General features: G+C 54.5%; 2 protein-coding genes across 7 annotated transcripts; one reads left to right on the top strand and one right to left on the bottom strand.

Annotated features, from left to right (window-relative positions):
• The first annotated feature begins 3,737 nt into the window (after nt 1-3,737).
• Nucleotides 3,738-19,820, top strand: ERCC2 (ERCC excision repair 2, TFIIH core complex helicase subunit). Of its 2 annotated transcripts, none has more exons than XM_019754893.3 (24): nt 3,738-3,871; nt 4,184-4,283; nt 5,195-5,272; nt 5,347-5,409; nt 5,580-5,693; nt 7,426-7,542; nt 7,635-7,751; nt 8,059-8,182; nt 8,276-8,372; nt 8,535-8,668; nt 8,748-8,916; nt 10,635-10,753; nt 12,903-12,972; nt 13,061-13,130; nt 13,231-13,332; nt 14,416-14,479; nt 15,014-15,135; nt 16,467-16,559; nt 16,645-16,717; nt 16,913-16,983; nt 17,120-17,263; nt 17,407-17,550; nt 18,110-18,208; nt 18,884-19,820. In XM_019754893.3, exons 1-23 carry the CDS (start codon nt 3,840-3,842, stop codon nt 18,200-18,202), a joined length of 2,310 nt encoding a protein of 769 aa, XP_019610452.1. In that variant the 5' UTR covers nt 3,738-3,839; the 3' UTR covers nt 18,203-18,208; nt 18,884-19,820. The 2 variants fall into 2 exon arrangements, with proteins under 2 accessions (XP_019610452.1, XP_019610455.1); XM_019754896.3 differs by lacking the exon at nt 3,738-3,871 and adding an exon at nt 3,943-4,093.
• On the bottom strand, nt 18,341-26,263 carry KLC3 (kinesin light chain 3). 5 transcript variants are annotated; one of them, XM_019754899.3, is made up of 13 exons: nt 26,155-26,263; nt 23,071-23,336; nt 22,341-22,571; nt 21,982-22,051; nt 21,354-21,573; nt 20,911-20,998; nt 20,735-20,836; nt 20,088-20,261; nt 19,371-19,461; nt 19,258-19,298; nt 19,060-19,169; nt 18,814-18,877; nt 18,341-18,543 (listed from the first exon to the last, which is right to left on the bottom strand). In XM_019754899.3, the coding sequence occupies exons 2-13, from the start codon at nt 23,326-23,328 to the stop codon at nt 18,472-18,474; spliced, it is 1,521 nt and encodes a 506-aa protein (XP_019610458.3). In that variant the 5' UTR covers nt 23,329-23,336; nt 26,155-26,263; the 3' UTR covers nt 18,341-18,471. The 5 variants fall into 5 exon arrangements, with proteins under 5 accessions (XP_019610458.3, XP_019610457.3, XP_074170246.2 ...); XM_019754898.3 differs by having other exon boundaries at nt 21,982-22,054; XM_074314145.2 differs by having other exon boundaries at nt 19,258-19,461.
• Between the last annotated feature and the right edge of the window lie 1,144 nt (nt 26,264-27,407).

Below are 27,407 nucleotides of genomic sequence, written 5' to 3' on the forward strand. Positions count from 1 at the left end.
AGTATAGTATAGTAAATACATAAACCAGTAGCATAATTGTTTATTATCATTATCAAGTATTATGTACTGTACATAATTGTGCTATAAGCTGCAGTGCAGTAGGTGGTTACACGAGCATCACCACACACACCTGAGTAAGTCATTGCTCTATGATGTTAGGATGGCTACGATATCACTAGGCGATAGGAATTTTTCAACGATATTATAATCTTATGGGACCATCGTCGTACATGCAGTTGGTCGTTGACTGAAACACATCACATGACTATATTGGGGTATATGTGATGTGTATTAGTTTCCTATCGCTGCTGTAACAAATGACCCCAAACTCAGTGGCTTAAAACAACACACATTTATGTTTTCACACTTCTGAAGATCAGAAGTCCAACTCAGTTTCACAGCGCTGAAATCAAAGTGTTGGCAGAGCCGCACACCCTCGGATCACTAAGGGGGGAATCTGTTTCCTTGCCTTGTCCAGCTTCCACAGCTGCATTCCTTGCATTCCTTGGCTCTGCCCCCTTGCTCTATCTTCAAAGCCTGCAGCGGAGCATCTTGCTTCAGTGTCACATTGCTTCTGTTTCTGTCTAATCTCCCTCTTTTGAGGACATTTGTGATTACTGTTAAGGAGCACCTGGATATCTCAAGATCCTTAACTTCATCACACCTACAAAGACCCTTTACCACACAAAGTGACATTGACCGGTATCAGGGATCAGAGCCTGGAGATCTTTGGGGACAATTATTCAGCCTACCTAGGGAGTATTGCAATTTAAAGGTGGTCAAAGAAGGCCTCAGAGGGGCTGCTGGTTAGCTCAGTTGGTTAGAGCGCAGTGCTCTTAACAACAAGTTTGCCGGTTCGATCCCCACACGGGCCACTGTGAGCTGCGCCCTCCACAACTAGATTGAAACAACTACGTGACTTGGAGCTGATGGGTCCTGGAAAAACACACTTAAATAAATAAAAGTTTTAAAAAAACAAGACGAAAAAAACAACAAAGAAGGCCTCAGAGAAGAAAGGACCTTTGAGAAAGGCTTGAGGGAGGAAGCCACACAGAGATCTGTGGAAAGAGCCAGACAGAGGGAGGGGCAATTGCAAAGGTCAGGAGGAGGCAGGAGTCAGTCATTCTAAGACTTCTCCCACCCATCTTGCCTCCTGGTATTCACGCCCTGGAGTAACCCCTCCCCTTGAGCGTGGGCTGCATGTGATGATGTATCCCAAGGAATGAAACACAGCAAAAGTGATGGACTGTCCCCTCTGACATTAGGTTATAAAAGACAGTGACTTCCATCTTTGCCTTTTTCTCTGGCTCTTCTTGCTTCGATAAAACCAGCTGCCCTCAGAGATGCCCACGTGCCAGGCACCTGAGGGTGGCTCTCAGATGACAGCCAGCAAGGAAGTAAATCCTGCCAACAATCATCTGGTGAGCTTAGTTGTGGATCATTTTCTAGTTGAGCTGGGATGACTGAAGCTGCATTCAATTCCTGGCCTACAGAAACGGTGAGATGATAAATGCTGTTTTTTCAACCATTACTTTTGGGGATAAGTTGTTATACAGATTAGCTGAATAATGCAGGCCTAGTGCCAGGAAGCCAGGTGTGACTGGGAGGAATAGATAAGAAAGAGGACAGGGAGAAATGATGTCAGCTAGGTGACAGGATGCTTAGGACAGTACCTGTCCAATAGAAGTGTATGTTCAACACTCAATTTCATTTTATTATATTCTTGAACACGCCCTCCCCCCCCCCCACTTTAACAGAGTAACCAGGGCTGAGATGGGGGGCCCAGAGAGGGTGCCTGATTCAGCCTGAGGGCAGGGAGGGCTTCCTGGAGGAGGGGATATTTCTTTGAGACCTAAAGGTGAGCAGTAGGAGTGAGGCAGGACAAGGTAAGGGAGACTAAGCTGCAGACAAAGAGGCCACTACTGGAGGCAAGTAGGAAGCAGAAAAATAAGCAGCGAGATGGGGCAGGAATATACTGTGAGGTGTGCAAATTCCTAAATGGAAGACATCACCATAGCTTACTCCCAACCATCCAATGTAAACTGTGTTTGCTCTTCCCAGTTTGTTTTCTGTGTCCGTGGTATTGAAAGGAGCATCTCTGTGTGTGTAGCTGTTCCCACTGAGTGTTCCTTTCGTTAAGGCTCAGGGTTAACTCGGTGACTTCATTAACTGGCTCAACATCCACCCCTACCATTACCACCCTATGAGTTCTAGTCCCCCAGTACCTATTTTCAGAGCCTTTGTCTAACTCTGGAGGTATATTCTCATTTGTATGACTATATAATAAATGTCATTTGTTGCTGTCAGTATCATCATCTCCACTTTAGAGGTGAAGAAACTGAGTCTCAGAGAAAACTTGCTAAAGGCTTTACAGCTAGGTCAGGGGCTACTTCCTGGACTTGCCTGCCCATTCTGGGTTTTCACTGTCTGGGGAAAGTCACTGGAATGTGAGACCCTAGCGGGCATGGCTGAGGCTGTCTTGGTGGGTCACTGCTGTGTGCTTTTAAACACCCAGTAAAGGTCATGCACAGAACAGGGGTCAGGGAATATATGATGATTGAATGAATGAATGATTGAATGAATGAAAGTGAGGCGATTATGAAGAACGTGACAATCCAGGGTCTAGCACAGGGTCAGGCACACTGTAGACACCCCAAAGCTATTTGTCAAACAAACACATAAAAGCTAGCATTTTTTGAATGCTTAGCATGTGCTAAGCCCAGTTTTAACTGCTTTATGTGGGTTAGTTTAAGCGTCATCTACATTGTAGATAATCTAATTGTTCTACTTTGTAGGTGAGCAAATGGAACCCCAGAGAAGTTAAGTAATTTGATCAAGGTCACACAGCTAGTAGACAGTGAAGCCAGGATTTGGGCCCAGGCATTCTGGTTCCAGAATCCATACCTTAACTACCAAACCACAGTGCCTTTTCATTACTGCTTGATTAAGATACATCTGGCAAACAGTTGGAGCTCAATAAATAAGAGGAGTTATTTAACCCAGAGAAGTCTAGGACACAGCAGGCATTTTAAAAGTGCATGTTTGACCACAAGGTTGCCTGTTCAACTCCTGGAGTCCCGCAAGGGATGGTGGGCTCCGCCCCTGCAACTAAGATTGAATCATGGTACCTTAAGCTGAGCTGCCTCTCAGATGGCTCAATTGGTTGGAGCGTGGGCTCCCAACCACAAGATTGCAAGTTCGATTTCTCGACTCCCACAGGGATGGTGGTTTGCGCCCCTGCAACTAGCAACTGGCAACTGGACCTGGAGCTGAGCTGCGCCCTCCACAACTAAGACTGAAAGGACAACTTGAAGCTGAACAGCACCCCCCATAACTAAGATTGAAAGGACAACAACTTGACTTGGGAAAAAAAAAAAAAGTCCTGGAAGTACACACTGTTCCCCAGTGAAGTCCTGTTCCCCTTCCCCCCTTCCCCAATTTAAAAAAAAAAAAGAGTGCATGTTTGTCTGGTGCAGCGAAGCAATTCCTAATTAGTGAGCCCCGAAGAGGTTCGCAATTTTCCTGTTATTTTCCCCTAGACTTTCTTCGCTACACAAATAATCTGAGCAGATGAAGAAGACCGAATCCTAATGAATGGGATCGATTCTCTCGGTTCTCTTTCTTCCATGTTTTGTTCTTGGTCTTCGGCGATCCTCAGCGACGCCTCTCCTGGCGAGCCCGTCCTCGTATTGCCGTGCGCATGCGCATTATCCTGATTGGTTCTACCCCAATAGAGTGACGGGAGGGATCAGCCAGTGGCGTCGTGAGGAAGGTGCAACGGTGCCTTGAGGACGCCCCACGGATCCTGCCGCACTGAATATTCATGAGGGGGCGGGTCCATGCCGCTTCTCTCACCGGCCATCGCCATGAAGTGAGAGGGGGGCTGGGCGTGGAGACTTGAAAGATGGGGGGACCGGTGGGCGTTCACGGGGCCCCCGCGGGGCGAGGGGAGGCTGAAGGGATGGGGAGGAGATAGCCGCGGGGACCCACGGTACGGTAACGGGAATGGGCAGCGAGGAGATAACGAGGAGACCCAGAGACTCCTGGGGAACGGGGGTATATCCGGGGGGACCCGCAGGCCGGTGCCTGGCAGGTAACCTCCCTCGGCCCGACGGCAGGGGAGTGTGGGGGTTGAAGAAGGGTTTAGGGGACCCGGGACTGACCCGGCGGCCCCTGCCGCCAGGCTCAACGTGGACGGGCTGCTGGTCTACTTCCCGTACGACTACATCTACCCCGAGCAGTTCTCCTACATGCTGGAGCTCAAACGCACGCTGGACGCCAAGGTGCGTGGGCCCCGTCCGCCGCTACCCACCTGACAGGTGGGGCTGCCACGCAGGCGGCTAAGACTGAGATTGCAGGGGGTCTAGATTAGAAATTAGAGGTCCTTGGGGAGCCAGCATTCCAAAACCTCCTATTATCTAAAATAATAATAGTTAATAAAAGAAAGAAAACAACAAAAAGAAACAAAAATAAGTTATTAGCAGCAGCTGGATTTTATCAAAGGCTGAGCTACTCTGTGGCTGGGAATATGTAGACTTTGGAGTCAGCTACCTGGGTTGGGATTCTGGACCCACAGCTGTGTGCCCCCTTGGGAAAATCACTTAATCTCCCTGTTCCAAAATCGGCGTATTAATAGTACCTAAGTCAAAGGTTAATGTGAGGGTTATATGAGTTAATTCACTAAGTAAGGTAGCAGTTGTTAACTGGGGGTGATTTTGACTCCCAGAGGACATTGGCAATGCCTAGAGACATTCCTGGTTGGCATACTAGTGGAGTGGGGGTGCTACTGGCATACAGTGTTTTGAAGCCACAGATGCTGCTAAACATCCTGCAGTGCACAGGACAGCGCTCCACAACCAAGTATTATCGGGCTCCAAAATATAAATAGAGCTGAAGTTGACAAACCCTGATGTAACACACTTAGAAATACTGCCAGGCACAGAGTAAGTGTGAAGTGTTTGCTAAATTAAAGAAAAGGGCTCACTGTGTATCAGGTACTATGCTAAATATTTTAGAGATGAGGATACTGAGGCCAGAGAGGTGAAGGCGCTTGCATAAGACCACTCAGCAAAGAAGTGGGGTTCAAACCCACTGCCCCTGGGGCCCAAATTTAATTGCTGTGTTGGCCTGCCATTTCAAGATAGTGGCATTCTGGACGGAGTTTTGAGAGCCTATGTCTTATCCCAACACGCAGGGCCATGGAGTCCTGGAAATGCCCTCAGGCACTGGGAAGACAGTGTCCCTGTTGGCCCTGATCATGGCGTACCAGCGGGTAAGTGACCCACTGGGCCTGTGGAAGGGGAAGAGGGAAAGGGCTGGATGGGATGAGCCCTTTGTTGTCCGCAGGCATATCCACTGGAGGTGACTAAACTCATCTACTGCTCGAGGACTGTGCCTGAGATTGAGAAGGTGAGCTAGAGCCAATGCCGGTGCTTCCTCACTCTCCCCGGACTTCGCTGGTCCCCCTGTGGTTGCCATCGCAGCTTGGGGGGGTGGTGTTTGGGAGGCTGGGGCCTGGTTGGGCAGGGGCTTGTGCTTTCAGTGAGGTTGAGTTCCCCCTCCCTTCTCTTCTGGCACAGGTGATTGAGGAGCTTCGAAAGTTGCTCAACTTCTATGAGAAACAGGAGGGTGAGAAGCTGCCGTTTTTGGGGCTGGCTCTGAGCTCCCGAAAGAACTTGTGTATTCATCCTGAGGTGAGTGCCCATTCCTCCCCTCACCCAAAGCCCCAGGGTTGAGGAAACTCTTACATTCAACCAGGAATTTTAGAGCCTCAGACTAGACCTCTCAGGGGATATGCAGGGGCCACGCATAGAATTCTCTCCTCACATGTAAAATTCCAACTCATCTTTTCATGGCTGAGGCGCGGATACCACTGGGGAGCCTTCCTACTTTCCCCCAGCCTGGGAGAGGTTAAAAAGGCAGTTCCTGGAGGCTGGCAGGCCTAGTTTCCTGGCTCTGTAACTTACTAGTTATGTACTCTTAGGAGATTTCTGCAGTCTTGGCCTCAGTCTTCCTTTCTGTAAAATGGGGATAAATAAGTACCTGCTTCGTACAGTTGTTGGTAAGATTGGGTGAGATAATGGATGTCTACCCTTAGCATGTTCAAAGAGCTAAAAGGTATTAGAAACTGCCACGATATTAGTAGATATATCACACATAGAATATTTGTTATTTTTGAATTATATTACAAAGCCACTTGGCTCACTGTGCACCAGGCACTGTTCTAAGCACTTGATGTGTGGTAACTCATGGAATATATATTCTAGAACATTATTTGTAAGAATATATGAGAAATAATACGTATGATGGATAATAATTAAAGAGAAGTAGCATAGGCCTTGGTGACTGATGGAATGGGAAAAGGAGGAGGAAGGGTCGGCAGCCTTGAGCCTTCCCTTTGGGGAAGGAGAAGGTTTTGTTCTGAGGACAGGCAGCCCTGGGCTGTGATGGTGCCACCAACATAGACTTGGAGGGGACAGAGCAGGGCAAGGGCAAGGTGGGTTCTCATACTGTGCAATCAGAACCTCCTTTGATTCTTAGACCTTGCCAGGGTCCTAGGTGTTTGAGCATTTTAAAAGTAAAGCAGTTATCCTTTATCTACAAGCTAAAGAATCTTCAAGGCTTAATGTTTTGTATTTATTGAGGTATAATTGACATACTAGTTTCAGGTGTCCAACATAATAATTAGATATTTGTATACATTTCAAAATAATTACTGCAATAAGTCTAAGTTAATCTGTCACCTTACGTAGTTATACGTTTTTTTCTTGTGATGCAAATTAAGGTCTACTCTCTTAGCATCTTTCAAATATGCAATGCAGTGTTTTTAACTATAGTCACCATGCTGTATACTACATGCCCATAATTTATTTATCTTATAACTGGAAGTTTGTGCCTTTTGACCCCCGTCACCCCTTTAACCCACCCACGAACCCTGCCTCTGGCAACCACCAATCTCTTCTCTGTATCTGTGAGCTTGGTTTTCTTTCTTTTTTCTTTTTTAAATTTTGTTTAGATTTCACATCTAAACATTGTAAGTGAGATCATGCGTATTTCTCTTTCTCTGCCTGACTTATTTCACTTAGTGTAATGCCTTGAAGGTGCCTCCATGTTGTTGCAAACGGCCAGATTTCCTTTTTTACGGCTGAAGAATAATCCATTGTATATAGGGCTTAATGTTTTAAAAGTAATAATTAAAGAGTGACAATTTTGCCACTCTTGCATCCCTGCAATAAGTTCCCAAGTGTCTTAACTGTTCAATAATGAAACAGGTTGAGGTTTGCATTTTCCCCAAATCCCCGAGTCTCACCCCAGACAGGACAGTCTCCCATTGCACCCAGCTGTGGGGTGTAGAGCCCCAGGTTCCAGTAGTGGTTGGGGTTCTCAGCCTGTTTCAGTGCTGAGATGTACCCCATATCTCCCCAGGTGACACCCCTGCGCTTTGGAAAGGATGTCGACGGGAAATGCCACAGCCTCACGGCCTCCTACGTGCGGGCGCAGTACCAGCAGGACCCCAGCCTGCCCCACTGCCGCTTCTACGAGGTGCCTGCTGGGACAGGGCTAAGGGAGGGTGAGCCAGGCCCCCGGGACAGCGCATCTCCCTGACCCCCAGGCATCTTCTTGCCCCACCCTAGGAATTTGACGTTCATGGACGCCAAGTGCCCCTCCCCGCTGGCATCTACAACCTGGATGACCTGAAGGCAGTGGGGCGGCGCCAGGGCTGGTGCCCATATTTCCTTGCCCGCTACTCAGTGAGGAGGCTGGCAGGGGGTGGGAAGAGGGCGCGTGTGAGGGTTACAGGCTGCCTGCCCTTCCGGTTACCTGTGCCTGTCTGCCTGTATCTCCCTAGGGGTCTGTGCCTCTCTGTCTCTATCAACTTGCTTATATGTGTGCCTTGCCTCGCCTCTGTGTCTTGTCTGTCTGTGTCTGCCTGTCCATCTGCCTGTGTCTGTCTTTCCTTGCCTAACCTCTGTGGACCTGTGATGGAGTGATGTGCTGGTGTGGGCGGGTAGAGGTGGCAGTTAGGCTGGGGTAACACTGCCCTCCTCGGCCCCCCAGATCCTGCATGCCAACGTGGTGGTTTACAGCTACCACTACCTCCTGGACCCCAAGATTGCCGACCTGGTGTCCAAGGAGCTGGCCCGCAAGGCTGTGGTGGTCTTTGACGAGGCCCACAACATTGGTGAGGAGGGAGCCAGGGCAAGGAAGTGACGCCAGCCCCTCAGGCTGCCCTGTCTGCCTGATGGAGCCCAGACCCCTCTCCTCTCCTCTCCAGACAATGTCTGCATCGACTCCATGAGTGTCAACCTCACCCGCCGGACCCTGGACCGATGCCAGGGCAACCTGGAGACCCTGCAGAAGACAGTGCTCAGGTGGGGGCCCAAGTGGCTGGTAGACCCTGTGCTGGCCCTGGCCCAGCCAGCCAGCACCTGCCTCCCAAGCCCGTGTTCTCTCCCTGACCTGCCTCCACACCAGCCCCATCGCAGTGCCCTCTCAGGTGTCTCCTGCTCTTCCTACAATCTGTCTCCCCGCAGGATCAAGGAGACCGACGAGCAGCGTCTGCGGGAGGAGTACCGGCGCCTGGTGGAAGGGCTGCGGGAGGCCAGTACCGCCCGGGAGACCAACGCGCACCTGGCCAACCCCGTGCTGCCCGACGAGGTGCTGCAGGGTGAGCTGCTGTCCTCACTGCCTCCTGCGCCCGGCCCCACTCTTCCTGTGGCGTGGCAGCTGACCCCTCCTCCCCGCAGAGGCGGTGCCGGGCTCCATCCGCACGGCCGAGCACTTCCTGGGCTTCCTCCGGCGGCTGCTGGAGTACGTCAAGTGGCGGCTGCGCGTGCAGCACGTCGTGCAGGAGAGCCCCCCCGCCTTCCTGAGCAGCCTGGCGCAGCGCGTGTGCATCCAGCGCAAGCCCCTCAGGTGCGGCCCCACGTAGCTGCGGGTGTCGGGTCCCTGTGGGGCGGGGGGGCAGGCCCTGATCCTCGCAGAGCCTCTGCGCCTGTGGCCACCATGTGGCCATTGTCAGCCGTAAGTAAGGAGTGTGGAGGGAGCACACATGACACGTGTTGGCCAGAGCAGGCGAGTCCAAGGGCAAGGTCAGAGCTGGTCGTCTGTCCCTGTGTTGGGCAGGGGGCTGGCAGGCAGCACATGGCTTGATCAGAGACTTTACCTGAAGAGATTTTGACAGGCACTTTTTGCAGAGGGGGTGGGTAGGGCAGAGGAGCCATCAAGGGTGGCAAGGCCCCTGGGTAGCCAAGAGCTCAGAGGTATTTCCACCCCAAGTCACAGGGGCAGGGGCGACAGCGGCCCTAAAGAGGGGCTCCTGAAAAGGCCCAGCAGGGTGTGAGCTGGGGGGAAATGCCCCAGACCTCCTGGACCCCTTCTCCTCCCACTAGTGCCTCTCATTGCCCCTCGAGCCTGAGGGCAAAAGTAGGATGGGGCTTCAGGTCACTGGTCTTCTCTGAACCTCAGTTTCCTCCTTTGTAAGATGGGTTGGGGGTCATCTTCCTTATTCTAGAGTTTCTGTGGTGGTTAAATGAGCAAGCAGGAATATAAGTACCTACTCTGTCTTGGGCACTGATGATAAGCTAAGCACTTTACATTTTGTATCTCCTGGAATCTCAGTATGGTGTCCCCGTGCTGCAGATGAGGACACAGTCACTCGGAGTGTGGAAGCCATTGCCCAGAGTCACACAGCACTGGGTGGGGTAGTTGTGCGAAGCCAGGCCTGTAGGGCTTTGAAGCTCCTGGCTGCCCCGTCTCTGAGGGGGTGGGGCAGTCTGCCCCCAGTTGGAGACTTGTGAAGGCAAAGATAGGGCGTTAGCCGCTCAACACATGTTCCCTGAGCGCCTGCTCTGCTGGGGACACCGTGGTGACCAAAACAACCCTGGCCCTGCCCTCCTGGGCTTAGTCTAGCGGGGAGATAGACCCATCCCCCGACAGGGACGACCCAGAGCCGGGAGGGCTGAGATGGGGGAGCCCAGGGGGGTAGGGGTGGGGTGGGGGGAGAAGAGAAGGCAGACTTGAAGAAATGACATCCAGGAGAGGTTTTAAACTCTTGACTGCCCACCTGGGTCCGAGCCAGGTGGTCCTTCTCCATGACCTGCCCCCAAATGGTGAGAGCCTCAGCCTGACCATCATTGTTTGTGGGGGGGTGGTCTTGTGTGTGCATGAGTGTGATGTAGTGTGTGTGACTGCGAGGGTGTGTGTGCATGTGGGACTTGGAGGCTGTATGTGTCACCAGGGTGGCCGAGTGTGACTGAGACGGTGTGAGGTTCTGGGTGCAAGCGTATGACCGTGCGGCCGTGCAGGATTCATGTTGTGACTTTGGGATTCTAGGTGTGGTTGTGGATTTCCTGTTTTGACTGAGACCTGCGTATCAGATTGTGTGACGTGTGACCACATGACTCTGGGATGTGTGATTATTGTTCTGTGTGTGCCGTTGTACCGCCGTGGCTCTGCATGACATGCAGATGTACAATGTGGGGACACAGAGGCGACACAGCCCCAGTCCCTGCCCTCATGGAGCAACCCAGTCACCTGGGGAGGCAGAGGCATGGCCACGTGCTCTGTTGGAGGAGGGCTGCCGGTCTTCTCTGCTTCCCACTACCCCCGACCCCCTCTTGCCTCCCCACCAGATTTTGCGCAGAACGCCTCCGCTCCCTCCTGCACACCTTGGAGATTGCCGACCTCGCTGACTTCTCCCCCCTCACCCTCCTGGCTAACTTCGCCACTCTTGTTAGTACCTACTCCAAGGGTAAGCGCACCCCTTCCTGCCTCTGCTGGGCCCCCTAGCAGCTGCAGTCACGATCCCAGCAGAGTCCAGAGGATTGTGTGTAGGACTTGGACACTTCGCACCTTGTAGGGCTGTGCTCAGGAGTTTGGGCTTGGAGGGCACTGTGGAGCCGAGCCAGCAGCAATTCTTGAGTGAGCGAGCCTTGTGCTCAGATTTGTATTTTCAGAGGCTCCCTCTGGCTGCAGACTGGAGAAGGATGGGAATGGCGATGGTATGAGATGAGGCCAGAGACGTTCTGTGGGGTCAACTCACACTCAGGGTGCAGTGAGGACTTGGTCGTTCTGTACCTGAGGGCACTGGGGAGCCATGGCAGGTTCTGAACAAAGGAGGGACAGGGGCAGATTTGCACTTTAGAAAGATTCTTCTGGCAGGGACTGGGGTCAGGAGAGGAGGAGCCTGGGCAGGTTTGCACGAGAGAAAGGGAGGGGTGGAGAGAGATGTGGGAGGTAAAGAGGCTGGGACTTAATGCCTGGTGTGGGGAGCAAGGGGGAGAGAGTTGATGATCCTTAGATTTCCAGCTCGCTAGGGAGAGGGGAAGTGATCCGGAGGCTTTAGCGCCTTTATCCAGCAGCATTCCCTCCCCTTCCTCAGCTTTAAGCTGGCTGAGGTGAGTCTGATCCCTGGGGATTACTCCTCTGTCCAGGAAACCAGGTCAGGCCCGGCCTCAGCAGGAGGACGGAGATTCTGTCCCCCTACCCCAGAGCCTCTCAAGCAGCAAGTCCCACGGGAAGCTTCCTTCTGTGTCCATCTCTCCATCCCACTCTGTCTTCCCTCTCAGGCTATCTTTCTCCTATCCTCCCCACTTACCTATCTACCAATACCTCATATTCTTTTACCTGGAATATCCTTCCCCATCCTCCAGCCTCCAACTATGTCCCCCTCAGCCTTCAGTTCTTGGCTCAGTAGAGATGTCCCCTCCTCCAGTAAGCCCTCTCTGCCCCCCAGGCTGTTCTCAAGACCCCTACCCCTGGCCTCCCTCATCCCAGCCCTGCCCACTTTGGGTGGTCAGTGGGGACAGATCTATGTCCCCATCACTGGATTGTGAGCCCTGAGAGAACAGGGCCAGAGATGTCTCGGTAATTGGTGTGTCCCCTGCACAGGGCTAGGCACAGAGGACTTGACTTTTTTTTTTTTTTTTACTAAGTGAAATTGAATATTTGAATTCAGCCATCTATTCAATAAACAGGCCAGGCAGGAACCAGGGAAGACCTCTTCCAGGACCTTTGGGATTTATATTCTAGAGGGGAAGATAGGTAGCGAAGGTGCAAACAAACAAGGAAGATAATTCCAGAAAGTCACAGTTTTCATGAGAAACAGATAGGTTGTCATATTGGAGCAGACCTGCAGTGGCCAGCATGGCCAGGGAAGAAAGCCTTTCTGAGGAGTCGACATTTGAGCTGAGTCCCAAATGACCAAATGGAGCCAGCCACCTTGGGAAGATTTCCAGGCAATAGGGCCAGCAAGTGCAAAGGCCCTGGGGTGGAGTGAGACTGGTGGTTTTTGAAAGTTAGGCAGGAGGCATGTGAGCAAGAGAAAATGGGTCAGAATGGCAGGTTTCCACAGATGATCCTAGACCTCAGGAAGGGTGTGGGGAGCTATGGGGGGCTTCTGACCAAGACAGGGGTGTGACCTGACTCAGGATTTCACAAGGTCGCTTCGGCTACTGTGAAGGGAGCACGGGTAGGAGCCCAGTGAGGAAAGGCGGCAACTACAGAGGTGGTGGCAGCTGAACTGGGAGAGGGGCGGAAGAGGTCAGATTGCAGATAGACTTTGGAGGCAGAGCTGACAGCCTCCTGACGGCTTAGGCAGAAAAGTAGTGGGAGAAGGACCAAGGCTTTGGTTTGAGTGGCAGGGCGGCCGTTACGGCCCTGGGAGAGACTGGAGAATGAATCTTTGGTGCTCTCTGCTCAGGATCCTTTATGAACGTCTGCACAGCTGTGGTCCTGGGGAGAAGTGCACAGGTTGGGGTGAATTTTGGACTCAGATGCCTGGGTTTTAGGCTTGGGCTGCTGGTGACTGGTTCCTTTCACTATGGGGGTGGGGACTGGGGACTAGCTGAATGGGCATGGTTACTGCTTGGCACCCTGGGAATCTCACTGGCCCCTTGTAGGTTTCACCATCATCATCGAACCCTTTGACGACAGGACCCCGACCATTGCCAACCCCATCCTGCACTTCAGGTGAGACCCAACCCCAGAGGGGTCGTGAACAGACCGTGGGCCCCAGCCCCCCAGCCAGGCCCTCACCATCCTCGTCTGCTCCCCGCAGCTGCATGGATGCCTCTCTGGCTATCAAACCTGTGTTCGAGCGCTTCCAGTCTGTCATTATCACTTCTGGGGTGAGGATCCTTCTCCACCCCCCAGTCCCCAGCTCTCCCCTGAGGGGCTCCTAGTTCCTGCCCAGTCTTGCTGAGATCTGTCCTGCTGTCCCTGCTACAGACGCTGTCCCCATTGGACATCTATCCCAAGATCCTGGACTTCCACCCTGTCACCATGGCAACCTTCACCATGACGCTGGCCCGTGTCTGCCTGTGTCCCATGGTATGTGGGAGGTGGGGTGACCGGCTGCCTTTCCTCTCTTTGTTCCCGCCACTGCTGAGGCAGGAGAGCTTTACAGCTCAGGACACGGATTCTGGGTGCACACAGACCTGGGCTTGATGCTACTTCTTCCTGTGGGTGTACACCCCCGGCCTCAGTTTTCTCATCTGTGAAATGGAAATGCCTCCTCCCTGATCTCCCAGGGTGGTGGAGGGGAGCGTGAGCTAAGGGGTGTAACACACTTATGGGGCCCAGGACCTGGCTCTTGATTAGCATGGCTTTGCCCAGTTCATCATCTGTCTGTGACCTTGGTAAGTGACCCTTCTGTGCTGCCTCAGTCTCCTGTGTAAATTGGACATCGTAACATGGACCCTCAGACCCTCATCTGTAGCCCTTGGGCCAGATGTGCTTTAGAATTGAGAATTGAGAATTTTCCCGACTTTAGAAACGAGGCATATGCTGTGTGCTGTGTACCACTCCCAGCGGGGTGTGGGCAGCAACCTCCAGTTAAAGTCATATGATTATTTCATCAGCGAAGCATGTAGAGTCAAAAAGGGAGATAAGTCAGGACTCTGAATAGACTCGGGGAGGGCAGGTTTCCCTACTCTGTGAGTTTGTGCCAAACTTAAATATCTGGACTTCCCAGAGTATTGTGGCTTTGGGAATTGCCCTTTGGGGGTTGTGGACTGGTGCTGACCACACTGCAGCATGGTTTTGTGAGGCTGCTGTGGGATTGTAGCAGTGGCTCTCAAGGTCATGGTGAGGAGCATTCTCCTGGAACTGACTGGCGGGAGGCTGGGGCCAGTGGAGCGTACTTGCTAGCTGGGGACATGGGCAGACTTGGGTCCAGTTCCCTCTCTGCCGTTTATTTGCTGTGTGACCTTGGGTAGGCGATTCACCTTCTCTTCACCTTCTCTGAGCCTTAGGTCATTCTTCCATGCAGTGCTGATAGCAGAGTAGCTGAGCATTCATTCAGTGACACCATGTCTATAAAAAGCTTAGAACAGCATCAGCTGGCTTCCAGCACTCACACATTGGACTGGTTGCTGCTGCTTCGCTTATTGTGATCTCTCCTGCTATCTCCAGATCATTGGCCGTGGCAACGACCAGGTGGCCATCAGCTCCAAATTTGAGACCCGGGAAGATATTGGTATGCTGCCTAGGGGGTTTTATTTGGGTTCCGAGAGGGGAGATTTATCGGTCAGTATGGCCTAAGACTTGCTGCAGTAACAAATAGCCCCGATTTGAAGTGGCTTTACCCGGAGGTTACTTCTTGCCCACGAAACATGCCATTGTGGGTTGGTGGGGGCCTGCCAGTGTCACCTCTCTGGGAACCTCCACTATTGGACACATCACTGTGCTGGTGACATGTGACAAGAGGTTATCATGGTGATCATGGTGAATTGTATACTGGCTAACAAAGGTGCTCAGACGGAAGTGACACAGCCACTTCTGCACTCATTGGCGATGGCAAGTCACATGGCCAAGCCTAATTTCAGGGGGTGGGGGACTCCTCCCTAGGGCCTGGAAGAAGTGGAATGTGAGCGATAAATAGCCCTACAGACGGCCTCAGTGGGGTTTCTGGGAACCCCAACTTTAAGACCGGGCCTTAGACAGGAACGCTGATGGGGAGTGGGGAGGAGAACCCAGGCCAGCAGAGGGTGCAATCTGTGATCCCTCACAGCGGTGATCCGCAACTATGGAAACCTCCTGCTGGAGATGTCTGCCGTGGTCCCTGATGGCATTGTGGCCTTCTTCACCAGCTACCAGTACATGGAGAGCACTGTGGCCTCCTGGTACGAGCAGGTACTCTCACCACCCCAGCCGCCCATGCACCTGAAGGCTCCTGGCTCCTCAGCTCTTGGCTCTGTTCCTCTGTGTGCTCGCTTTACTCATGTTGTAAATGTTGACATGTGTCATAGGTGACAGGATGGTGTATAAGATACATATGAACAATTTAAGGAATAAATAGTGTACAACTCCGTGGGCCCCTCCCTCAAAGGCATAACCCCTCAGGAGAGGTAACCACATACCTCCTTTCTGGGTTCCCCATGACCATGTCCCCCCATTATCTATGGTATGGTTACACTGGGTAGCAAGTGTGACTCCAGCTGGGTGCTATGTTATTAACGGAAGGTTCTGGAGAATTAAGGCTGGCCAGAGACTCAGGACAAAGAATCTACTGGGGAGTGTGTGGGCAGGGGCATGGGGCATTCTGGAGACTGGGAGCTGGGCACTGGGTGGCGACAGGATATGGGTAGGGGTTACCGCTTTGTCCTTTCTGCTTCTGAGTGCTCCATGGCCCAGCTCTCTGGAGGAGGTGAAAGCAAGCTCTTTGGGGTGACATGAGTGGACTGGCTAATCCAAGCACCAGGGAATGGTGGGCGTGGGAACCTCATCCACTCACAGCCAGGACCCTGGTCCTGTCCTCGGGCCCTTTCCACAGTGGGAAAGGTGGCTGCTGGCCACCTGAGCTCCACGTCCGAAGTGCCTTTTGTGTTCTATTTAAGAAACCTGTGCCTACCCCAAAGTCACCAAAATAGTCTCCAGTGTTTCCTTCTAGAAAGTTTTGTAGTTTTAGCTTTCACATCTAGGTCTGTTGAGGTGCCTCAGATTCATCTTTGTGGACAGTGTGAGGTTGGGCGTCAAGGTTCATTTTTTTCTCCTATGGAAATCCAGTTGCTTCGGCCCCATTAATTGAAAAGAGCTCTCCCCCCTGAATGGCACCGGTGTCCATCTGTGAGGGGGTATGTTTTCTGGAACTTCCATTCTGTTCCACTGGTCTGTGTGTCTTTGATCACGTGTCTATTACAGCATCACTTGACGTCTCCAGGCAGCCTCTGATTGGCTCTACCTGTCCTACCTCAGCTTCTCCACCATCACTGGCTGTGGGGCGGGTAGAGTGTCCCAGTTGGCCATCTTGGGCCCCATGCCTACCCCCTTGTCCAAAAGATGAGATGCGGGGATTGGTTCCCTACCCAGATCACAGGGCTTCCCAAAAGAAGTGAGGCGTGCCAGTGCCACCACTCTCCCTCCCGAGTCTGCTGGGGACAGAAGGGAACCGGGGTGAGGTGAGGACACCTGTGTGCTTAATCCTGCTGCCAACACACCCTGGTCTGCCCGGTGTCCTTTCCTAGGGCATCCTCGAAAACATCCAGAGGAACAAGCTGCTTTTTATCGAGACCCAAGATGGGGCTGAGACCAGTGTCGCCCTGGAGAAGTACCAAGAGGTAGGTGGGAGTGGGGGATACTGAGAGAGGGGCCAAAGGGGGCAGCTCTCAGGGGTGCAGCTCTGTCCTGGCCTCCCCTCCCCAGGCCTGCGAGAACGGCCGTGGGGCCATCCTGCTGTCAGTGGCTCGAGGCAAAGTGTCCGAGGGAATCGACTTTGGTGAGTGGACTAGGCTCTCCCCTCCCCAGGAGCCTGCCTGGAGCTCTGGCCACTTCTGCTCCCCTAGGGCACCCACAGTCAGGGCACACACAGGGGCCCTCGGAGCACACCCACTCTCTCCCTGCTCCTGGGCCACCGGAGGGTGGCTCTCCAGCCTGTCACACTGGTAATACCCCTCTTGCCCCCTCCTTCCAGTGCACCACTTCGGGCGGGCCGTCATCATGTTTGGCGTCCCCTATGTCTACACCCAGAGCCGCATTCTCAAGGTGAGCAGCACCTGGGGTGGGTAGGATGTTAAGGTCTCTCTTGACCCCCAACCCCAGGACTTCCGTGGTGTGAGGAAGGGGTTGAATGTGGAGGGACAGGCAAGAGGGGACCGCTTCCACATCTCCTCACGCACAGGCACGGCTGGAATACCTGCGGGACCAGTTCCAGATCCGGGAGAACGACTTTCTCACCTTCGATGCCATGCGCCACGCGGCCCAGTGTGTGGGTCGGGCCATCAGGGGCAAGACAGACTACGGCCTCATGGTCTTTGCTGACAAGGTGCGGGTTCAGGGGCCCCACCAACCTGGCTGTTCCCTTGTCATTTTTCAGATGGGGAGAGCTGGGCAGGGTGGCCTGAATGCCCCCCTACCCCCAACCCAAGCTCCTGACACCCTCCCTTTCATTCCCACCCTCCTGCCCAGCGGTTTGCCCGGGTGGACAAGCGGGGGAAGCTGCCCCGCTGGATCCAAGAACACCTTACTGATGCCAACCTCAACCTGACCGTGGATGAGGGGGTCCAGGTGGCCAAGTACTTCCTGAGGCAGATGGCACAGCCATTCCACCGGGTGAGCCTGAGTTGGCCAGCCCTCACTTCCCTTCACCCTCCCAGGCTAAGCTCCTCCTCCGGGAAGGGCCCTTGACAAAGAGGTTTGTGTGTGCCCACATGCCAGGCCGGGGAACTGGGGGCAAGTCAAGGGCTACAGCCACCAGCGTGTCCCCCTCCAGTAGGTGAGCAGGTGCGTGGGAGCCGGAGGAGGTGGGGTGAGCAGGCACAGGTGGTGGGGCCTCTGGGAAGCTGACCCTTCCCTAGCTGGGACACAGCTGTCTGGCTGCCACCTTCCTCCTCTGGCCCGTCTTGTTTACAGGGATGGCACTCTCTGTATTATATGGGTGTTTTGAAATTCATGCATCCTGTCCTGTGAGCCACCTCTCTGTCCCCATCTGGGGCATGTGCCCACCTGTCCCCACCCATCCATTCTCCTGTTCTCGGGTCCATCCCAGCCCACCAGCCCTTGGCTCCCAATGCCAGCCTGACTGTCTCCACCCTTTTCTTGCCTCTGCGCCTGTGCAGCAGTTGTCTCCCGGCTCCTGGCCTGACCCCTCCCTCCCGTCCCTCTCCTGCAGGAGGATCAGCTGGGCCTGTCCCTGCTCAGCCTGGAGCAGCTGGAGTCGGAGGAGACGCTGCGGAGGATCGAGCAGATTGCACAGCAGCTGTAGCATGAGGTGCGGGCACGGCTACAAAAGGTGTTCCTGGTGACTCCAGCCTTACCTGGCCCTGGGTCCCAGCGGCTTAGAGGGGGCCTCAGGGGAGTCACTGGAAGACCTTTGAAGGAAGGAAACCTCAGGCAGACGCTCCTGGCTGCCAAATCCATAGCCTTTAATCTCAGGAAGAGGGCAGCCCAATACACCCAAGAGGCAGGGAGATGAAAGGACCCCATTTGTCCACCCCTCTCCCTGAGAAGCTGAGCCACGTGGTTCTGTCGACTTTAGCGGGGGCCCAGGTCCTGGGTGCTGGTGCTGAGGGTCCGAGAAGCCTCACTCAGGTGCCGGTTCGGGAACTGGGGACAGGCACAAGGGATGGCTGAAGGGTGGGCGAGGGGCAGGACAGCCCTGTTCCAGCAGGATGGCTGCCAGCTTGTCTGTCTCAATGGCTGTGTTGCGCATCCTTCTGTCCCCACCCGTCCATTCTCCTGTTCTTGGGTCCATCCCAGCCCACCAGCCCTTAGCTCCCAATGCCAGCCTGACTGTCTCCACCCTTTTCTTGCCTCTGAGCCTGTCAGCATGACCCCCACTCTGTCCTTGACCCAGGTGCCCATCTTCCCGCTCACCTGGGTCCCAGCAGCCCTTGCACTGTCTGTGTGCAGTGTGTTGAGTGACATAGCTCTCTTCATCCTACAGAGGAAACAAGTGAGTCCAGGAGCGTCAGGCTCCCACGCTGGGAAGACCTCTTCAACATCCGATTTGACTGTATGTGTCACAGGGAAGATGGGAGCCATGACAGGTTCTTGAGCAGGACAGGGAATGGAGTGGGCTGCAGATAGCAGGGTTCTTTGTTGATCTGATCCAACACTCACCCGGCTGCCCCTGCCGTCCCCTCGCCTCGGAGACGGGAGACCAGCTTCTCGCTTCCACGCCGGATAGACTCACGTAACTTGGAGAACGAGCTGCTCCGACGACGATGGGTCTGAGGAGGGCACGGGGGACACCAGTCAGTCCCCATCCCATCCAGTCCCCATTCCCAGCCTGGGAGCTGGAGCCAAACCCATCCTCACCTGCTGTTCTGTGTCACCAGTTGTGCCTGTGCTGGGGGCTCCTGGGGAACAGATGGGGGCCATTGTGGTGGGGACACGGAGAAGCCACCTGGGGGGAGGGACTGGGGACTCACCGAGAGGGGCAGGCAGGTCCTCCCTGCTGAGGATTTCTTTGTATAGTTTTTCTGCTTGCTGGTACTTGTTCTGTTTCAGGTAGGCTGTGGCCTGCAGAAGGGCACAGCCTGTGATCTTGGCTCAAATCTGGGAGCTCCGCAGGCCCCAGCACTGCCCCCAGACCTGTCAGCCCCACCCCATTCCAGGCCTCCACCTACAGCAGAGTGGGCTTGGAGCCTGACCCCACTTCTGCCTGGGGGACACAGGGCAGGAGACTTCCTGGCTCAGCCTATTTCCCGCTCTACCTTGGGCCAGCGACACAACTTCTTTGTGCCTGTTTCTTCATCTGCAAAATGGGGGCCACAAGAACACCTACCTCACCGGGTCCCTTAAAAAACGGATGGTACAGGAAAATACTAAGCAGGGGATCTAAAGCTCAATAAATGTCTGATGCGCTCATCGGCTCCCAACCAATCTCTCCAGCTTCCTCTTTCACTGGAACTGTTCGCTGGCTGCCACCAACTTGCCTGTTTCCTGACGTTCCATGTCTTCTGTGCTAAGTGAGCTCACCAGTCAGGGCTCAGCTAGGAAGCCAAGTCTTAGGGGACCCCCTTCTCCATGGGCCTGGCAGAGGGGATTGCTCCTGGCCTCTGTAGCATCCCACCCTGGAGCCAACGGGTACCTCCCCATCATGTGACCCATCTACCCCCCACCCCTGGGACCCATGGCACCCTCACCAGGTTGTTCTTGGTCTTGGCCACGTTTGGGTCATGGGGCCCACCCAGGGCCTCGTAAATGCTCAGGGCTCGGGCATAGTGCTGCTCCACCTCCTCAAACTTGCCCTGGTTCTGGCAGAGCAGGGCCAGGTTGTTGAGCTGCTTAGCCACGTCCGGGTGGTCAGCGCCCAGGACCTAGAGGTTATGGGGTCACAAGTCATCGGGGTCATCCAGGATTGGTGGGTCACGTGATGCCAGCAGCCATAATAGAGGTCAGAGGTTAGGGATTACAGGGTCAAAGTGGAGAGTTACATGAGGTTGGGGCTGGAGAGCAGAAGTTACACTATCAACCTAGGGATTCATCAGGTTAGAGGTCATGGGGGTCCAGAAACCACTGTAACCTTGGGATACAAGGTCAAATGGGTAGGTAGATCAAGGGTTGGGGGGCATATGAGGAGTTAAAAGAGATCAGGAGTCAAGATCAAAGGGAGCTCACAGAAGGTCAAGGGTGGTGGGTCACCGGAATGGGTGCTCTAGGCTCAAACTGTGGGCTTACAACATCTAGTAGGAAGGGCATAAAAGGGGTACCATAGGATCAGGGAGCACTTCAGGATCAAAAGGGAAGGGCGTCACAGGACAAGGGACTCGGACTGGGCAGGGGGCAGGACCTTCTCACGGATCTCCAGGGCACGATGGCACAGGGGCTCTGCCTCACAGTATCGCCCACGCTTCCCGTAGAGGACGGCCAGGTTGTTGAGGGTGGCAGCCACCTGTGGGGTTGGGGGAAGCAGGTCAGGGATTGAAAGGCACAGCCCACAGCCCTTCCTCCTGGGCCCCAACTCACTGCAGGGTGCTCAGGGCCCAGTGTCTGCTCCCGGATCTGCAGGGCATCGTGGAGAAGGTCTGTGGCTTCTTTGTACTTGTTCTGGTCCCTATGGGGTGGCCCAGGGATGGAGGGGAGTCAGCCAAACTGGGGTGGCAGGCCCAGGGACCTGGCTGAACCAAGCATGGATGGCACCCTTTGGGAGTCCCTTCTGGGTCTCCCCACACCTGCACCTCCAGATCACTGCCAAGCCTCTGGCCATCCTATTGTCCCCACTCTGTTGGGGTCTCTGTCACCCATGCTCCCTGACTCCTCTTTGCCTGGGTCACAGTGGCCTCCCCAGATCTCTCCCACCATCCCAGTGCCCCATGCTGACAGAGCAGGACACCAGGGTCCCCCTTTTCCACCCAACTACGGTTCCCGTCCTTGCTGCCCCTCCAGCTGTGGCCAGCTGCGGCCCTCACCGGTACACCAGCGCCAGGATGTTGAGCATGGTGGCCACGTCAGGGTGGCAGTGGCCTGAGCTCCTCTCCAGGTCCTCTAAGGCCTGGCGACACAGCGGCACAGCCACCTCGTAGCGGCCCTGCCCTGCATACTGGATCACGAGGTTGTGCAGCGTCCGAAGGCGGGCCGGGATCTCATACCCACCCTGCTGAGCTGCTGCGGCCCCCACCATCTCAGGACCTGGGGGTGATGGGCACCGAGTCACTACAGTCCTGCCCCTCCAGCCCCACACGAGTGACACTTTCACCCAAGAACTACAGCTGCCTCGCTGCCCAACTGGCCCCAGGACCATGGGCCCCTGCACTGACTTCTAGATTGGCTTCCCAGGCATTTTACTGGCCCGTGGGATATAAACATGGGCACCTGCCTGGCTCGGGCTGTGGCCACCATGGCCGGCCTGGTGTCGTGCCTTCCAGCCTCACCTGCTTGCTGTCACCTCCCACAGCCACCTGTTTCATCCGCCTGACACCCTGCCCTGACCTCCCTCATCTGCTGCTCAGAGACCTTGGGGTTCAGCGGTCTCTCCCCAGCTTCGCCCTTTCACCCTCCTGACTGAGCTCCTCACAGCCACGTCTCCCCCACACCCACCTTTCCTCTCTTCCTCCTCCTCACTGGGGAACAGGGAGGCCAGGCTGTCTCGGCGAGGGGGGGAGTCATGCTGCTGTAGAGAGGACAGGAAAGTGGGAAGTCAGAGGGTTGGGAGCTTGTTCCAGAGACTGGGTCCTGAATCTCTCGGGGTTTGAGGGAAGTGGTGGTCAGGGGCCGCAGGGGTTGCCTGAGTGCTTGGGGAGGACCTGGAGGCTCCTGTGGAAGTTCTAGTGGGTAGGGGAGTTCTTTGAGGGTCTAGAACACTGAGGCTCAATGGAGGGTTGGGGAGCTGTGGGTTATCTCAGGAGGATCAAGGCCCCTGGCGCACCATGGCCCCCACCTCGCCCGTCCCGCAGCACCTGGATCTCGGCAGGTGTGTCATACTGCCGCAGCTGCCCCAGGAACTCAAGGTGCTTCTTCTCCTCCTCCAGCTGGGCCACAGCCTCCTCACTGGCCCGCAGCCGCCTCTGCGTCTCCTCCAGTTCCTCCCGCAGCCACACATTCTCCTGGGCCAGCCGCCGGGCCTGTGCTCGCAGCCGCTGCTTCTCGGCCTCCAGTGCGCCCACATGTGCCGACAGGGAAAGCAGCACCTGCCTCAGGTTGGCGGTCAAGAGTCAGGGCCCTGGTCCCTACCCTGCCAGACAGCCCCTGGCCCAGCCCAGGGCCTCAAGTCAAGCCAGAGCACCTTGTTCTATCCAGGATCCGCCAGATTCTAGAAACCCTTCCAGGGTGACTCCAAGGGTGCACGGAGGCTCCCAGAGACATATCCAAATCTTACCCAGGGGCCCCTTGATTTCACCCAGGCACATAAATTATGCCCAGGGACACTTCATGTCCCACCCATGCATCCCAAAGTTTCTCCAGGACCTGCAGTTCTATGCAAGGACTCCATCTGGTCCAGGGGTTCCTGTCATACTCAAGGGCCCTCCCAACGCTGCCTAGGGATCCCAGCTCTGGCCTAGAGCCTCCCCCTCCCAGGCCTGGCTTCCCTAGGTCTCACCTGTCCCAGGCTTGTCCCCTGAATACATGGGCCCTCTCACTCCCAGACCCCACCCAGGCCTGAGCCTCCCCCCACAGGCCCTCTCATACCTGGGCCTCGCCTAGCCCTAGTTCGATGGCCTCCAGCGAATGGCTCACCACCTGCTGCTTTTCTTCCAATAGTTCCAAGCCAGCCACTGGACCCTGCCCTGCCAGGGCCTCCACCAGGTGCCCAGCCAGGCCATGGTGTTCTGTACGTAGGGCCTCTAGCCCCTGCACCACTTGTCGCGTCTGCCGCACCAGCTCCTCAGGATTCAGGCGCTCTGGGCCCAGCCCCACACTTCCGGGGGCTGCCACCTGCATAGACATTGCTATTCCTGGGGGGCAGCGGGATTGGGGAATCACTGCCAAAGCCAGGCATGCCAGCCCTTCAGCCTCCACGCCATTCTGACCAGCAGGACTCCTAGTTATCTCCCTATCCAGCCATCCCAGCCAGCGCTCTGCCTCTGTACCCTCCTCTTTCCAGCCAGCACCCTGTCTCACACCCATCCTGGCCAGCCCTCAACTGGGAACATTCTAATCTAGCTTTGCCTGTTCTCAGCCATGAGGGCAACTCCAAAACCCCAAAGATGACCAACCAAAAGAAGGCAAACAGCTGGCTTGTGGCTTCCCACCTGCCCCCAGCTCATGTGGCCAGCCCTCGCCACCCCAAGGGCCCTAGATACCCTGGCCCAGACCTCCTGGCTGTGTGACCTGGGACTGGAGGCAGCCTCCTCCGCTGGGTGTGTGGGGCGGGGCATGTGGAGGCGGCAGCTTCTCCTGAGCTCACTCTTAGGGTGTTTTTGTTGGGAACCAGTCAGACCACTGGAGGTGGGGTGGGGCAGGAGGAGCAGCCGAGGGGCTGGGGTACTGGAAGCAGAGGAGGCCTCTAGATAAGGGGGGGGGGGGCTCAGGGCACCCTGTATGGGCTCTGGGGGCCTAAGGAGCTGACAGACCCTGAGGGATCAGGGGCTCCACCCTCTACTGCAGACAGGCTCAGCCAGCCCAAGGCGTGTTGGGACACACGTGTGGCAGGTGTGGCCCATGGATGTCACACTGGCCTCGTGACAGCTGAGGGTCTGAGACCCAGATTGTAATGGTGGGGGGTCTCAAATGAAGGACTTCATGTGGCTTGTATGTGAGTGACAAAGTCAATGACACAGTTGGTGGTGGCTCAGGCCCTCATACACACACACACACACACACACACACACACACACACACACACACTCCCCTCTCAGAAATACAGCTCTTTCTCCTCTGAAAAATCAAACACATCACATACACTCACACACACATATTTTCCTTTCAAAATACAACCTAATGCAACACACTAACGCAGGCGCACACACATACACTCCCGTCTTAGAAATATAAACTAACACACAGTTATATTTTCCTGTCAGAAATAAAAACCAACACATGCAGAAACGAACTCTCTGCCTCTCCTCCCTCACCCGCGAAAATATAACCAAATCCCAAATCTCTCACATTCAGAGTGTCTCCTTGCACTTATGCCCATGACACATGCCTCTCCCACACTTCCGCAAGCAGCCCAGTCTCCACTGTATGCCCAGTGCTTCCTCCGAGCACGCACACACATTCCCAGGATTCGCTGTGGACCTGTCACCATCTTCCCCATGTCCTCCAACCCCCCCACCCCTTGCAGGACTGGCCAGGGATTTGTTCGTCTGCACATGAGCACATGGATACACATATAGAGCTTCAAACATGGACGTGCAAATGGCCCCTGAACTCAGACTCAGTTATGCTGCCATAAGTGGGTGCCCAGGGCACAGACAGCTGTGGGGACATGCACACACCCTCTGAGGCATGCTTCACTCTAGCAGCTCTGTCCACCATGAGCAGCCCAGCGGTTTCTGCACCTGCTTGCAAGTTCACAATCATATACGCTTAGATGCACAGTAAGGGTAGCACATAATCCTGTGTGTTTTATAGACCGCAGGCTTCATCACCCTCAACCTCTCTCTTTCTGTATATGTGTTTGGGCATTTATCCATCTCTCTTTCTATATATGTGCGTGTGTATGTATGTCACACCATCCTTAGTCTCACACCTCACACACAAACCCCATAAACCGTCAAACACAATCACACAAATTCAAGAGCCATCCTGACAATCACAAATCCTGCCGATTTACACAACCTCCCACAACCTCATGTACAATCTCAAATAACTGAGCTGAATGCTCCAGACACAGCCTCGCCTGCACCACCCACAGCCAACCACAGTAACAGTCACAGCGACACGCACAGCCACATAGCACTGGGGCTGTTTCCTCGACACACACTAGCTCATACATTCATACGGTCCTCCAAGCAGCTGATTCCCCTTCACGTGCTCAGCCCTGTCACACAACCATACAGCTGACAATGATAATCAGACACACCCCACACAACCATTCTGTTGCACACATTGCCCACCTCCCTGCCACCCCCCATATGACTGGCAGAAAGACAACCACAGCTATGCAACCTCTTAGTCACACTCATACCTAATCCTACAAAGAGTTCAACTCCCTCCCATACACACAGAGCATTACAGACACACCATCAGAGGTCTCCCACATTTTCACATCACTGAAACAGCCCCACACCACTTCACACAGTCCCTGTGTGCCCTCCTAAGGTTACACAAACAGTCCATCTCCCCTTCACACCCATACTCACAGCCTGACACTATCTTGACATACGCCTGAGCTTCATACACCATCACACACACCTGAGCTTCGTACACCATCACTAATACACACGCACCACACACTATATGCATACTCTCGCAGGCAGGAGTTCCCCATCATGGTCAGCCCCGCGTAGCACACAACTTACCCCTGGCCGGCTTGCCCAGACCAGTGCACCCCAGCTTCCCAGAAGCGGTCACAAGGGGCCCCTCTCTCTCCCTAAGCCCCGCCCCCGCTCCTGTTTACCTGTGCACGGGGGAGGGGGTGGGGCCCCAGATGGGCCTCCAGAGCCGGGGGAGCCCCAGGGCTGGGGAGGGGGCATCCAGGGGCCCCCAGGCCTGTCCTCGTTGTCAGGCCAGCGGGCCCAGGGGAGCGACAGGCCCAGCCCTCACCCTCCGCCCCCGTCCACATTCTCGCGACCCCCGGGACCCCCGCCTCACACTTCCGGCGCCCACCTGACTGCGGCCCGCTCCCAGACCCGCTCTCCTGTACAGGGCCCTGCCGTCTCCCGCACGCCGCTCCCAGCTGCGCCTAGCGTCTGGGGCCTGGGGTGGGTCCTCCCAGGGGCGGGGCGGCCTGGAGCCCTGCCCCCTGCAGGTGAGGTCGGCCCCGCCCACCGCCCAGGGAAAGTTTAGCCCCACAGCGAAGGCCCAGTGGGAATAGCACCACCTCCGAGGAGGAGCCTGGAGCCTCCAGGGCACGTTGAACCTGAGGATGATTCCAGCGCGCTAGAGGCCTAGAAATGGGGACGTCGGCGAGCCAGCAACTTAAAAACTCGGAATCTTGGAAACTTTAGATGCCAGAACCATGGTCTTGCAGTGTCTGCTGCCAGGCCTTCGCCTTGGCTGTGCTCCTGCTTGGACCTCTCTTCCCACAGATCTCACCTTTTTTCTGGTCTCTTCTCATAGGCCGCTTCCTCCGAGAGGCCTTGCCTGACTGCCCTGTCTAAATCACACCCTCCCACCAAACCACTACCTCTTTCCCACTCTTGATTTGGTTCACAAAACTTTTCAGGGCCTACAATTATTTTATGTAACATTATATCACATTACAGTGGTACCCCGGTTTTCGAACGTCTCTGTTGACGAACATTTTGGTTTATGAATGCCGTAAACCTGGAAGTAAACGCTTTGGTTTTTGAACACGACTCAGAAGTCGAACTTGTCACACGTCTTCCACTGAGTGCAAGATCCTGAGGTCTAGCTGTCGGCTGTTTTCGAACGTTTCAGAACTCGTGGATTACGTTAAAAAACCTAGGTACCACTGTATTATGTTATGTTACATCACATTATTGACGAAGTAATGTAATGGCTAAAAACTGGGCTCTGGGTTCGAATAAGATCTCAGCACTTATTGGCTGTGCAGGCCTTGGGCAAGTAACATAACCTCTCTGTGCCTCAGTTTTTCTAATCTGTAAAATGGGGAGAGTCAAAGGCTGTGAGGATTGAATGAGTTAATAAATGGATAGGAAGTATTTAGCAATTATTAGCTACTGGTTGTATGACTTATTATTGGTTCTCCCCTCCTAGAATGTCAGCTCCTGAGAGCAGGACTCTGCATGGTCAGCACTGCATCTTTAGCACTAGAATAGAACCTGGCACAAAGGAGGTTCTCAGTAAAGATTTTTTTGTTTGTTTTTAATTAAAGTTTATTGGGGTGACAATTGTTAGTAAAGTTACATAGGTTTCAGGTGTACAATTCTATAATA

The sequence above is a fragment of the Rhinolophus sinicus genome, chromosome 8 (assembly GCF_057876585.1).
Source record: "Rhinolophus sinicus isolate RSI-liver-muscle chromosome 8, RSI-T2T, whole genome shotgun sequence".
Classification (NCBI taxonomy): Eukaryota; Metazoa; Chordata; class Mammalia; order Chiroptera; family Rhinolophidae; genus Rhinolophus; species Rhinolophus sinicus.

Excerpts from the sequence above, each read along its gene's own strand:
- KLC3 (XM_019754897.3), bottom strand. The coding sequence starts at position 23,328 with ATGTCTATGCAGGTGGCAGCCCCCGGAAGTGTGGGGCTGGGCCCAGAG. Across the intron at positions 22,055-22,340 it reads ACACACCTGCCGAGATCCAG|CAGCATGACTCCCCCCCTCG; the intron begins GTGCTGCGGGAC and ends TCCTCTCTACAG. Across the intron at positions 20,837-20,910 it reads TGGGCCCTGAGCACCCTGCA|GTGGCTGCCACCCTCAACAA; the intron begins GTGAGTTGGGGC and ends CCAACCCCACAG.
- ERCC2 (XM_019754893.3), top strand. The coding sequence starts at position 3,840 with ATGCCGCTTCTCTCACCGGCCATCGCCATGAA. Across the intron at positions 7,543-7,634 it reads CCCACTGCCGCTTCTACGAG|GAATTTGACGTTCATGGACG; the intron begins GTGCCTGCTGGG and ends GCCCCACCCTAG. Across the intron at positions 8,917-10,634 it reads ATCCAGCGCAAGCCCCTCAG|ATTTTGCGCAGAACGCCTCC; the intron begins GTGCGGCCCCAC and ends CCTCCCCACCAG.